Source organism: Varroa destructor, unplaced genomic scaffold (genome assembly GCF_002443255.2).
Source record: "Varroa destructor unplaced genomic scaffold, Vdes_3.0 BEIS01000007.1, whole genome shotgun sequence".
Taxonomy (NCBI): Eukaryota; Metazoa; Arthropoda; class Arachnida; order Mesostigmata; family Varroidae; genus Varroa; species Varroa destructor.
The window spans coordinates 34,672,734-34,687,248 of record NW_019211460.1 but is presented as its reverse complement, the minus strand read 5'-3'; the positions used below and the strand labels follow the sequence as shown (position 1 = coordinate 34,687,248).

The 14,515-nt window shown below is 39.8% G+C and overlaps 2 protein-coding genes across 3 annotated transcripts in view; both read left to right on the top strand.

Moving 5' to 3' along the window:
• Positions 1 to 80: 80 nt before the first annotated feature.
• LOC111254342 (uncharacterized) lies at positions 81 to 8,028 on the top strand. Its single transcript, XM_086975294.1, has 4 exons — positions 81 to 1,097; positions 2,907 to 5,997; positions 6,218 to 6,292; positions 6,501 to 8,028. The coding sequence occupies exons 2-4, from the start codon at positions 5,995 to 5,997 to the stop codon at positions 7,638 to 7,640; spliced, it is 1,218 nt and encodes a 405-aa protein (XP_086831420.1). The 5' UTR covers positions 81 to 1,097; positions 2,907 to 5,994; the 3' UTR covers positions 7,641 to 8,028.
• Positions 8,029 to 13,768: 5,740 nt separating this feature from the next.
• LOC111254715 (uncharacterized) overlaps positions 13,769 to 14,515 on the top strand; it is a 7,738-nt gene continuing 6,991 nt past the window's right edge. For both annotated transcript variants that reach the window (XM_022815853.2, XM_022815850.2), the window contains exon 1: positions 13,769 to 14,087. In XM_022815853.2, coding sequence (XP_022671588.1) covers positions 13,984 to 14,087 — 104 coding nt within the window. In that variant the 5' untranslated portion in view covers positions 13,769 to 13,983. The remainder of the gene's footprint in view (positions 14,088 to 14,515) is intronic.

Here is a 14,515-nt window from a genome sequence, read left to right as displayed (position 1 = left end):
CCAGAGCTACATTCGTTCTATTATATCGAACTCGTGTGTTTCAGTTGAGTAAACAAAACATCCATTCGAATATTGTTGAATACGAGCTTCTTTGTTTTGCTAACCAATGTGGCTTGTGGTGCGTGCCAAATAACAGCCTATCTCCATTTCAGATTATCAGCTTGCTACAATCTTCCGTAACCTCTCTTCTGGCTTGACGATCTCTGAATTGCGCGCTGATACCAAAGTGTTCAGAATCAAGTTGACTACCATCGCGAAGCCTATGGTGGATGCTAAATGATCGACGAGAGAGCAGGCAATCTTCAGCTGCTAGTGTCGTCCTCAGCAAGCATATACATACATTCTTGTACTAAATAAAGTTCTAATAAATTAGGCTAGCTGTGTCATTTAATCCGAATGCACGAGCTTCTGAATCGGCACAGAAGACACTGGTTAGGAATTACGGTCACAAAGTTCTTAACACTGCACCCGTGCCCTTCGCATCTCACACATTCCTTGCACCTGCATTGTGAAGACATGATCTGTGTGGAGATATCAAAAAATGAGAATAAATTTCGGTTTATTCGACCACTATCGTCGTACGCACTTCAAACGTATATACGAAAAATTTAGTTAAGAAAACAGTGTTGCTTCTGCTGTATATGAATGGATTCTCTGTGGAAAAAAAACATGTAGCTGTACATTCATTAAAGTTATTTCGAGGATTGAGAGTAAACATGCATCATGTCAAGCAGATGAGAGCGCTGCGGCACTTGTATATTGCAGAAGATTGAAATGAAGAGTTTCTTATAGAAAGAGTAGCATGATCACTGACAGAATTACTGTCTACGTCTCGATTGTTTGTCTTTGTACCATGCTAAATTCGATCGACAAATCGACCACCGGGGGGTTTCATCTACCTAGCTGCAGCAGCGGCAGCAGCTGAATTGCTGGCGGAACACGGACTTCTGAGTGAAGGTGCCATCCTGCGCCCAGATCTCTTACTTAGCCACTTTTTCCCATTCACGCGACTTGAACCAAAGGGCCTTCCGCTGCCGAGGCCGAAAATCGACCCAGCCACTGGTCAGGAAGGTTTTCCCTGTCCAGTTTGTCACAAGGTATGTTAAATACTGTTAGCTCATCTTTGACAAGCTTTGCCATGTATGACATTAGGTCGTTTAGTATGAAATGCGACAGACACTAACCACGTCTATATATGGTTAATGTTTGTCGTTTAATATATTTTTTTATAACGGTGCGATTTTTGGCAATATTTTTTCTGTATTTGAAGTGCTCTTGAGACCGTTCATTCGGGTATTGATACTCGTATTTTTAGTAAGCAAATGGCAGTGACCCACGGAAAACCAGATAACCGAATGGTAGGGAATAACAGTGACGGAGGCAGTTGGCCGTTTTACTCGATGAAAGATCTTCTACTAGAAAACCGCGAGCCGATGATTCGAAAAGCTCCGGAGAGAGAGAACCCAAAATTCAATAACCTAAAAGACCCTCACCCCCTTCAAAGTTGTATCACAAAAAAAACTGTAGTAGAAGCCGGTCCATCTTAAAGTGCGTCCGTTTCGTGAGTGTGCGTAAAAAGTATGCACTTATTTATATTGATTAGATTGATGAAATTAACGAATTTGACAAATAAATGCCACATGACTTGGAAAAGTAATGGCACGTTACTCTTTGCTCTCCAGCCGTTACGGTGATCCATTCCTGTAACAGAGTTGATTTATAATAAAAAAAAAAAAAAACCGGGTCCCCTGCGATGATCGCGAATGGTCACATCAGTGAAAGGCTGCGATTGAACTGCCGGAATATCACCATAAAGCAAATGCATGGCTACAACAATATGGGGTCTATTTAGGGGGGTTTAAAGCTGGTTCTATCTATTACAGCTTAATGAGTACCGTTTCTTCGATTACGGCTGAAGTATAGTGCAGCAGTTAGACGAGATGATGAAAAAAACTTTGCACTAGGCAGCTAAGATTAGTGAACGGGGGTGCACCATTATCACCAGCACGACTCTGCTCGACCTCGCACTACGCGTATCACAATGGCCCTCTGTCATCCATTACACCTGCTAGGCGTTGCTTCCACCACTTTTTCTAAGGGCCTCGATAGGATCCTAATAGGAAAATTATTCAAATCCTAACCTATGAAAACTGCGTTTCAAGAGTTCATGGGCTCGTACCATAGACATTTAGAGCAGCGAGATAAGTATCTACCTAAATAGCAGAATAATAATGAATAAAATGGATGCATTCCATAAATGTAAGACGTGGAGTTTGGACCATCGCTAAACAAAAGGCCATTGCTACGCCATTAGTTGACAACCATTACTATCATCCAATATGAGGTGGAGTTAGCTCGAAATTTTGACCGAGTAGGAAAATGGCGTTCAGGAAATGCAAGGTGCATTTTCTGCAACATGTACTAATTTACGTTGGCAAGGGCAACACAGACAGCTCTATTTCTATTTAATTTTTATTTTAATAATAATTCTATTTAGGGGTTTCACGTCAAACAAAATAACGGCGTTTTATGATGTATCTTTGTTGGTGTAGTAATGTTTATAGCATTGGTTGTTATTCGTCTATTTCCACAGCATTCAATCTGTACAAGTGAATCTTTCTGACCACACAGATCGACTGATTTGTCGAATCATCCCATAGCAAAACGTATTAATAGTCACTGTCTTTGAATCAGTGATAGTTTTTGCACTAGAAAATGTGTTTCATATTGCCACAAGAACGTTAAGTAACGTTTTTTTTCCTGAAGATTCGTTTTTTTGGCCATACACAAACAGCTATTATCCCTTAAGCTAATTCCATTATTATTATGAATCTTCGACTCCCATCGATCTCCAGTTTGCCCTTTTAACTAGTATTTTGTCTCCAATAAACGTCATATCACTGCAGGTGTTCAGACTGCATAGTGTTATGACCCGGCACAAGAAGATCCATTCAGGCAAAGCCGAGTACGTGTGTGATCTCTGTGGTAAGGCCTTCGGAAGGTCCGACACTTTACTGGAGCATAAGCGAGGAGTTCACAAGATCTACAACTCGTGACGAGAGCTTTCCTACTGTAATTAGTTCTGATAATAGAAGATAAACATATATACGATGAAATGTAGCGCAACCATACCGAAAGAAGTAAAGGGAAGCGATTTGTGAGCATGGTTACATTTTCCAGAGGGGCTGTTTAGCTCACTAAGAAACTATCCTGACCTGTATTATTAAATAAGCAAAAAATTGTACATTATTACTGCTATACTGCAAATAGGAGACTTTACGATATCTTGTATGTACATGATAGAGTTCCGGATGGCTGATGACATTTGAGTTTGTTGATATAATAAGCCGCAGTTTGTACAAGCATGGAGACATGAGTCACATAACCCTCACACACATGACCACAGATCTATAGATATACACACAAAACACCATAAATATATACATATATGAGTACGATGATAATATATCTGACAGGAGTGACAAAGAGTCTGAGTCTGTTTTCAGCAAACGACACAGCCGTGTGTGATGTATCCAAAGTAGAAAGGGAACACTTGTGTAAGGCACAGAAATCACAATAACACAACCTCGACAACCGTGAATAGAGCAAAGCGATTCCAGGAACCTTTCAGCAACAATACTATACAACGTGTATAGTCGCAAAGACCCGTAGGAATGAAACCAGTGTAAGAATAATGCAGCCTTAATGAAAACATCACAAAAACAGTGTTTGTTAAGTAAAGTTGGTTATTAGGGCCAGTTCTCTACATCTTGTGAGAGATTTAGGAGCTTGGCATTCGATCCAAAACGAAAAAACAAAAAAAGATGATCGTTTCGACCAAGCAAATAGAGTAACGAATACCAAAAAGTTTTATATTCCTATTGTTGAAACATGATGGTGTGGAAATGTATTTATTACATGATCGATTAAATATACGACCACTATACGATTACGTAGGGTTATAATAATTAGTATTATAAAGCATTATGTGAGCCTGTGAACGTGTGAAAAGTAAATGGTGTAAGTAAATAGAAATATATTATTAAATGTATAAATGTTTATAATAATTTACATTGTGGCGTTCTTTTTTCTTCTTTATTGGTTGAGAATTAAGTAAGTCTAGGGTTCCGTAGTTAGGAATGTGCTTATGGCCCAATTATACGCTCAGATCCATGTCAGATGTCTTTCGGAATTGAATTGAATAGGTAACATTGCATTACGAATATTGTTGTAAAAGAAACTGACCTCGTATATGCAGCATGTTCAATACTTAAAAAAATTATGACATTCAATTATATATCTAAGAAGGCTGCTTTAATAAGCAAGCCTGGGTAAAAATAATCTTCAGCCTCATAGAATCCATCGTTACGTTGATATTCTGTCTGTGATCACAGTCGTACTGATTTTGCTGTGATCTACCTAGAAACTAGTTCGGTGATTAACGAGCCAGGGGGCTCAGATATCTGGGACTAGTTATTGGGGAACACCCCAGCAACCCCATTTAACAATCGCACCGCATACTGTTTCGAAGAAACATTAAACGACGAAAATTTGTAAAGAGTTTCAAGTGGAACCTCCCATCGTAGCACACGAGTTTTGCACCAGTTCTCTTTCTTACTGTTTTTCTGTTTGCAACCTTCCCTTTGTATAGGTTTGCTAGAGCTCTAGATCCAAGTCGACTATATTGATAAATTAGATATCTGGCACATATTCGAAAGAATAATATGAGAACATCGATACTCGCATAATGGCAGCCGTTCAAAATTTCAGTTTTTGAAAAAGACCGCATGGCCAAATGTTTATTGGATATCACGTAAAGTGCAAAAACAATTGGGTCCGTAACAGTGCAAAGTTCCTAGAAAAGTTAGTTGATTGAGTAAGTTGGGACCAATGAAGCGAAGTATAGTAATTGACATAATAAGCAGTCACAAATAGAGCCAATTCAATCAGGGCTTATTTTTGAGATTGAAGTTACGATCGAAGTCAAAACTAAGCCAGTACAATTATTACCGTTCAGTTATTTTCATCACTGGCCGGCCCTCACTCACAAACAATTCAAAAGCGTACTGGTTTTAAGAGTTTGAGCTGAACCGCCGCGTGCATTTGTTTCTCACTGTAAGGCGTGTAGTACACCATAACAGATCTATGGCTATTCTAGTGCTGTATGCTGCTGTCCTGGTAAGGACAATGGCCTTCGAGGCCTTTGACAAAAAAACGCACGTGATGATGGCCAGGTGCCGTGCTCAATGTCTCAATCAGGTAAGTAACTACGATCATGCTGATCGACCTAACCAGAAATTGAGATTACAACTGTCTGAGGAAGACTTCAAATTCGTACCTCTGCAAATGCCTTTTTATGACGGTATGTATACGTTGCCTTATGGGACTGAAGCCATCTGCGAGCTAAATAGCTCAACTCAAGGTTCATCAGTGCATAGGTTTACATATACTAATCAGTTCTTCAGAGGGGGTAATCTTCGAGGTGAAAGGCAGCAGGGAGCGTTATTTCGACTGTCGTCAACGGCGAACAAAAGTTGTACAAAAATGTACCCTGTGCCGAAAACAAGTTAATATTTTCCAAAGTTTCTCCTTTAGTCTGCGCGGCCTCGTTAATTTCGGACACCTGTAATGGCGGGATCAGAATGATTTTGACTACCTGAGCTCCGTATCTAGGACTTATTTCTGAATTAGCTGAGCTATCGAAACACTGGCATTATCGTAAACTGTATTTCTGAACCACATAATAGTAACTTCTTGTGCACAGTATTGAAGACGTTCGAACGAGAGCGTCCTAAGATCGTTACGGACAGAGCAATCGTCTGAAGTGGCGCCAAAATAACCTCATTTATCGTTTATCGATCATCTAGGGGAGATCCGAGCGCTAACTTAGTTACCGACAAACTTCATAAACTATGTTTTTTGTTTCTTTTTTTTTTCGAACAGTTCTATGTTTTTGGGTCGGAAAATAATTGCTTCGACGACGGCGAATGCTGGATGGTAAGATATAACATTATGGTACTTATTTTAACCATTTAATTCTAATCGCGCTATACTAGCGAGACCATAATTTTGCCGTAATTTGCATTTGTATTATGTACCGGTAAAGTCTGTTTGGGCTTATTTATCCATATCCGACTATACAAGTTCTTAACTGTAGATACCGATATTCTACGAAATAAGGTGAAGATCTCATAAAAAAAATACTATGCATTTTCAGTGCTGGGATTCCTGCAGTCTGGTCTACAAGAGATACAAAGCGTGGGCGCCCTTGTGTAATAATAAACACCTTTGCGTAAGTTATTATTAATATTATTAGATTTCGCTCACAAATGTTTGTTGTTTTGCGACACATTTTTCGTTATTTTAGATATTACATAAGTTTCTTCATCTATGTACTAAGTAGCACAATGGAAACAGTTTACCAGCGCGAGATTCAATACTAAACGGTAAAGTTCAGTAATGTAATGCCCACCTTCGGTTCTCCTTTTTGCACTTTCAAGTTTCCTGGTTGTCAGGAAGCATGCAACTTCCGTCGCTTACATTCCAACTACACCGAGACGACAAAAAATATGGACGTCCATCCCATGCCGCCACTAAAATATAGCTACAGAAAAGCGGATGATGCGATCCATTTCGACTGGTCAGTTTCCGAAACGAAGCAGATCCGAGGCAAGCCATTGGTTTACGTTCTGCTAATACTGGATCAACTTACTTCAAACTGGCAGCAATTAACGCAGACGTTCTACACGAACGTCACAATGCGGCGTGGACTTCTCAAGTTGTCATCAAAACTTCAACTAACTGCTTATAGCCCCAATGGCCAAGTAGGTCAGATAGAGCAATGGTGTTCTGACTTTGATTTCCATAGCGAAAACAGCAGAGAGACCCTTCGGGACGAAGGATACCTCGAAGATAGCGCGCGTCAACGTCACCAAGGCGATGTTTCGCTTGAGTTAGAAAATCACCGAAGTCAATGGATGCCCGTACTTCAGGCTCTGCGCCATTCAACTAAACATCTAGGTGGAATTGATGCTGTCCTAAGCTGGTCGCGTGTATCTTATGACGCAGATATTCGGTATGAAGTTCAGTGGAAACGGACCGAGCAAGCGCTCGACATCACCGGACAGTTGACAACATATAACAACGTTGGAGTTGTCACCCTGTGGCCGAACAGTATTTATCAGGTGAGTGTCCGAGCTTTTGTTTTTGGGTCACTCCGCCCTGTGGCCGAAAGCAAAACTCTCATCGTGGACACGGCCACACACACGTCGGGTTCACGCCCGCTAATCGAAACTTGCTCCGGTTGCATATCCCCTCAGTATATTATCGGAGTGGGCTTGTCGATCGCAACGATTTTCATCATCAGCATCTTTATGGCTGTTAGGGTTATAAAGAGGGTCTGTAGCCAGTGGCTTTCGTCGAACACCACACCAAAGACAAGCACATCTGTTTCGAGCAAATCGGGCAAGAAGCAGTCGCTTTCGAATAGACATGCGTCGGTGAAAAAGCAACTGTCAGCGTTAAGTGCTCGAATCTCTCAAGATTCTCGCAGTTCCACAGCCAAGCATGATAGGCTAGTAGAGGAAGAGGATCCATCGACTGTATTTGAAAAACGTTCAGACAATGACTGCAATATCTAATTGGTCCAGCACTAGCAGACAACAATTATCCATCGTGTCGGTCAGTGCGGAATTTGTTAATTCCATAATCATCGATTTGATCTATGTGCTCGTTTGTCTTTTACGGCATTGCTGAAGTTTAACTTGGCATCGGGACAGTCCTATTAGGTAGATCTTTTGCACCGCTGAAGATAATAACAAACAGATTTTTATAACATTATCAATGATGTGCATAGACGTAATTGTAAACACTGCTGTTAATCAGCAGCGACACATCCGAATAAACATCATAATTTCTATATAAATTTCCCCAAACCTAGCATTGTTTTTCACTTTAGCTAAAATCGGATAGAACTTATGGTTGCCGTCTCGATGAAATGTGTTCGATTGCGGTTTGTGTCACAAAAGTAAAGACCATATCTACCATTGGAAACTGTTGTCTCTTTTTTATAACTTAATTAGTGTCTAGGGCTTTAAATTATTGACTATTAACTAACTTTTATTTGAAGCATCTCGTTCCTTTAAGGCCCTTTGAAATCTTACTTTGTTTAAATGCTGTTAGGACACAGATTTTTTTGGCATGGTAATCGGAACTTAGACGAATTCGTTTTGACAGGTACAGCCACTGTTAGTCGTGGCGCATTTGTAACACACTCTATCACAAAGTGATATGTCCATGATAGTTATTCGGGCATACTTTGCAAGAAAAGCTCTATTCCATTTAAAGACTTGCTGCTGTAGGACGTAACATATTTAGGCAGGAAGATGAAGGACCAGTGCCATTGGAAGGCTGTTTGCCTTCCAATGGCACTGGTCCTTCATCTTCTGATGCGTCTGTTTTAAGGTTACGCTTTCAGGCGTCCATTTTCCAAGCAGACTTACCGACGTTAGAAACAGATATGGCCGTTAGTTTGTTTTACGCGATTATTATAACAGCTTATAAAGCGAGCGCATGTAGAACTGTGGTACTGGAGAGCAAAATAAAACTGGTTCAATGAAGGCGTCTGTATAGCAAATCTACGAATCACGCGGCCTAATATGTTAGTAATGATATCATGCGACATTGAGGGTTACGTTGAAAACTGATGTACAAACTCTATTTAACTTGTGTACAAGGGCTGCTCTACGAGTAGCTTCTACGTTGAAATACTTATTACTACTACTTCAGACTGCTTCGTAAATACTGTTATGAACTCTGTAGCATATTTATTTGTTACAATTTAAATCGAATATGGAATTTTCTTTAAGAAATGTCACCAGCCTTAATTTTTCGGGACTTTGGGGTACATATATATTCTACATGGCGTCGGCGTAGATAGATTAATAGCTAGTTTTGTTATGATTTTACAACCTGGCGAAGAAATACAATTAAAATACATTTTTGAACACGACAACTTATAAATTGTTCTAAGTAGAGCTAACTCCAAGATTTAAAACTCAGAATATAGGCGTGGGCATAAACATGAGAATGACGCGACCCTTCAACGCGACTAAACCTCAGTACATTGCACAGGCATCTAGCGATGACCCAGTTCTATTCAAAAATGCCGCCATGTTTGCTCGTAACGCACCAAAATTGGTTGTTAAGTTTGTTTTTGAAAATGTAGAGGAGAAATTCAAAAACATGTAGTGTTTGATGAGGCGTGAATCCAGCAATACACTTTTGAAAGCAAGTAAATAAAAGGAATGGATTAAGACAGCTACAGTCAACGAGTGAAGGTGGAAAAAACAGTTTCGTATTATCATAGCAAAGAGGGTGTATGGTTAAAACGACAAGTGTTGACAAAAAGGTATAAGTCGACTCCAAAAAAAAGTTGTTCTAATTTTTTTATTCCCGGACTCTGAACAATTTAGTGCAATGACGTATGTACCAAGAAGGTATAATATTTAGTTCCTGATAAGAGGTAACTGACCCTTTTCTTGACAGCACACTGGAAAGAAAAACATATCTAGCAACGCAGAGCATCGTGTGCTTAAATAATAGAAAAAAACAAGGTACACTCTGCCTGATGCTTAGGTTACCTTTCTATCTAACTATTTTTTAACGTTGTAATAAGTAAGCGCGTTTTTAATTATTTTCCTTGTAACCTCATACTGTTTGCTTGTTTCTATGTACCACTCTAGAGTATTATTTGCTTTTATCGTTATACTTCAAATGAAATTTCATGTCAAGTTCAGCTTTTAAAAATTGATGTTTCTAGTCGAAGATATAATTTTGGTACCTACGCTATGTTCTTCCTCATTGAAGCCAAATATCTGTCGAGGCAGGCCGAAACGTCTACACTGTGTACAGCGCGCCCTATGTAACTATGGAAACTGCTTGACTAATACTACGACAGGTAGGTTTAGAGCTGGGTTCTGCGATCTGAAAGGCGTACGTTATTGAGATTCAATAAGTCGTTATCAACCCTGAGAGGAGATATATAACTCGCCAATCAGGTGAAAACGCGGGCTGTAACTACTCAAATATCGTAAAGCATCTTAACTCTATGAAGTTTAATCAAGGCTCAAAGACCCCGGTTCCCCACAGGCTGGATAAAGCTCACAAAAAACGCGCTTTTCATGGGTCCTCAACTAAAGCCGTAATGAAAAGTTTATACTCACAGTTTTTTTGGGTGACAAGAAGTTATGCCTGCATGTCAACTTGAAGTAGCGAAAGAGGAACCCTGAAAGGTACGCGTAAGTCTAGAGTTAAGCTAATTATCCGGTCCAAAAACACCATGATTTGCGCTTGATGGGACTGGATAGGGTTCGTATTTGAAGAAATATTTGAGAAGAGCAAGATGGTTCACACAAATGTTTAAATAACCCAGTTGCATTGATTGAACGAACTCATCTAGTAGAAATGAGCCGACATACAATTTAAAATCATACTTCTTTATTACAATTATATGCTTCACATAACACATGTCGTTAAGGCAACCCTGCAAAATCTCAAGCGGATCGTTTGCTATGCTCACCGTATTCTCCAGAGCTCAGGCACCTTTCGCTGGCATATTAAATTTAACAAAGCAAAGGATCTCAAAAACTGGCAGTGGATGAGTCTTTCAACGGCGGGCTTGGATATTTTCGGCGGGAAAAAATAGATAAATTGGGTTAAAGAGCGTCACGGAGAGTAGTCAATCAATTTATTGCTAGAATTTGGATATAACGCTGCAGGTGAAAAGCCGTTCTTATTTATGTTATAACTCACATATATATTGCATGGTGTGTCTACCGTTATTGGTAATGGAAAAATACCATTGACCAGTATAATTGTTCTAGCAAAACATCTATCGGCGCCGGAGGAAAGCGACGCAATTCATCCAAGAGGAAGGAAAAAACATCGCAGAATAGAGGGAACTACATACAGCTTAAGCGACAGGTAACCCCTGAAGTGCACTCAGCTTAGCGCAGCTTACGTTTAAAGCGAAAGGCTCCTTCGGAACTACTAGACATGGTTTGGAATAAGTGAAAAAATCCGTACTACTCTATGCTGCTTCGATATATATGATTATTAATAAGCAGGAGAGCAGAGAGACCTTGCTTGCGTACCTGCAAGTCTACGACCCACCCGACCTACAGACCCCTCAGGATCAGTACCATACCAACATGACAAAAAGAAGAGAAGCACAGATGTACGTATGCGTATTATGCGCGTCAGGTGAAGCCAATGGGTATAATAATTTGTATTTGAACTTGAAACCTTTCGAAAAGAGCGCACAGAGTTACTGTGAGGTACGTCTTAGGCCTGGCTTTAGAATATTGCTGACTATATCCTAGAATCTGCAGCAGAATAGGCCATATTAACGAGTACCTTCAAAAACCGTCGTGCCTGATTCCTACGTCAGACGCGAGAAAACGCTCATAGACAAAAGAAGCTAATTATTGATTTTCTAATTGTCCATATTCATAGATATAAAGGTGTCATAAGATCTAACTCACATCTTCTTTGTAAAGGACCTGAAAATACTCCTTGGAAAACACAGGCTGATCTACCTATCTATTATCGTTAATGTGCGATATTAGCTACCCATGCAACCACTTATAATAATTGGACCTAGTAATTGAAAAACTCGAATGTCTTTTGTAAGAAAGATGGTCACATCGAATAAATCATATACAAATACTATTTTATATTTTTGGTAAGAAATTGTAGAAGACTTCAGGAAATATTTTTGGGTGCTCGTATTTACCTACGTACATTGCTCATAGTAAGTTTCTATTCTAGAAATATGATGACAGAAGGGATAAGTTCATGGGCTAACGTAGATAGGTAAAGTGCATTCAAATGGTCTGAAAAAGTATATCAGAGAAAATAGAAAAATTACTTTGAAAACAAATTTAGTGAAACTGTTTCTGTTCGATGGAGAACCATCGTTGTAGAAACCACTTTGGTGATACTGCTCAATATTGAAATGATGAATGGGTGTTCTCACAAAGCTACCCCAACAGAGGTCATACGTATCCCCGTAGTTATTCTAAAATGCTTTTCCTGCCTATATCCATCTGCAGACCAATTGTTGTCTAGCATCGGACAGTGCTTTCCTCCCACTACAAATTTTTGTGGTTGTTCTGTACGACAAAAGAAGTTCCAATTCTCGATCTGCCTAGCTCAGACCATGTCGAACTAAAAAGCTCTAATTAAACCCAATTGTGCCCTGCCTGACCCAAACTGCCAGCTCCACCTCAACGCTGCAGTTACCTGTGTCTTACGGACACCTTTAGCTCAGTTATACGTTTCCATAAACTACTGCGGGACATGAGTTTGTGCAGTATTATGTGCGAAGGCAGACTGTTCTGATGCAGGACTCGAAGACTCCTGTTACAGCCGGTGTAGCTGCCTTGTTTCTAAATTATTCCTGGTGCCGAGGGGTATACTGCTAATGAATGCTTCTGATATGTATAATCGTTTAACTGCTCCTGAAGTCGATCGTTATTGTTGGAACTTAGATTTTTAGCCACACTCGAATGGCAAAGATGTTACAGACATTAAATCACCTCTAGGATAGGTGCGATTTATTGAATTTCTTCTATTTACCGCTTATTATAATTACAGTGAACGCGAAAACCTATAACATTCAACTTTTTGTTTCTGATTCCTGAACCGTTGTTTTTTTCAATTCAGCTTTTTTTTTTTTATTTGTCTTAGACTATTTTCTACAAATAGAGGCTTAAATTTTCAAATCGTAAGTTTTTGCTGCGACTCCACGCAGGGGCCTTGTCGGCACCTACTCTTATTTTAGGATACCTGGGCCATAAGCGGTTCATTTTAAGGAGTTCTGCTATTAATTGATTTGTACAGGGAGTTTGGCCTTTGCTCATGTTATGTATGAATTTTATAAAATTCCTACATTGTCGACTTCTCAATCTATCCACGTTAAATCGTGAACTCGATGGGCAAGTGTTATGAAGTCGATGAAGTGGAGATTGTATTACCGATCAATATGGAAGATCTGGCCGGATAATAAACAATCGTTGGGAATAAAAAGCAATTTGTAGAACTAGAACGGTAACGTCTCAATCATAAATACTACAAAAAAATAGTGCAAAGTTGGTCTAAATCATGATAACGAAATTTGATGTTGAACGTTTTGCAGAATTTTATTCACTTAATTTGAATTAAAATATGCTTTATCTAATACGTGCATCGAAAACGGATTGTATACGTGTTTTCTCAATTTTTTATTAAAAGTAAAATACACTTTGTTAGGTGCTATAGAGCAGCAGTACACACTCCCAAAGCGACCCTAGAAAAGGTCATTTTTTTTTAGACGAACGTACCTCTGGCGGAGTTTTCGCACAATTTTTTTGGAAGGTTGTAATGCTAGAAGTTATCTTGTGGTCGCATTAGATATTACTACTCAGAAGAGCTTTGTATCATCTTAGAGAGAGAATGTACCCAAATTGCTACGGCTACAATAGCAATCAGTACGCTTATTCTGTCCAAGCCAAGCGCAGTTAGTGTTGAACTTTGACAGGTTCTGTAAGCGTCGGTGCTGAACCAGCACCTCTCCGTCAGCCTGGGCCAGCGAGGTGAACTAACCTTTCCCCACATAATGCTCTGAACTACCCTCCATTTATGCGTACCATCTCTTGTCGACTAAGAGAGGGCAACGCGGCTAGTTAAGAGAAGTACTGCCGTTCTCTAGGCCAGCCACGATTCCAGAATACGGCGGCCATCTATCGTTGCGTCTACGTTACATACGGCGATCGTATCATGATAGTTTCGCGCTCGAAAGCAACATCAATACGAAGAGCTAGGGAATGTCGTAAAGCGGCCCCGGGATAGGAGCTGCGTTCTGGTTTTCCATCTAAATCGTTGGTGCTTATCGTCATCGATGCCTTTGGATAGATGGAACGCGATACCACGCGATAATCGGCCATGCGGATGCTTCGTCAAGCTACATTCGCCATGGCGGTTCAGAGGAGGCTGTTTGTTCTGCTGCTCTTCACCGGCCTTGCCCTCACGGCACCAAACGATGCTAAGTAAGTAGGTTATGTACCATATTACGCCCTGCCATAGCTGCGTAGACTACTATATGGTTCACACATACTAGCTGTGCGGGTCATAATTAGAAATACGTTCAGCTGCTGTTATGATGTTTAACTTAGATCTATCCAGTGGTTTTACCCTTTTAAATCGTTACATATATTTGTAGTAACGTAATGTAAATTTACTGTTTGGGGCATTTTATTCAGGCGGAACATCGGATTAGTTGAAAATAAATATGTGTACATATTAGCATGTCAGCTTATATTTAATTATTCAACTTAGGCATCGTAAAAGCTGTACATGTGCAAATAAATTGATTTTTTACTCGACTTTTCGGCCACCTCGTTCATCACTCAAGTAAATGAACATCATATTACCTATATTATATTCGTTCTGCTCTAATTTGACTATCTTATATATA

What these genes read in the sequence shown, in the direction of transcription:
- LOC111254342 (XM_086975294.1), top strand. An exon ending in GTAATAATAAACACCTTTGC is followed by an intron (nt 6,293 to 6,500) that starts GTAAGTTATTAT and finishes TGCACTTTCAAG; the next exon opens with TTTCCTGGTTGTCAGGAAGC.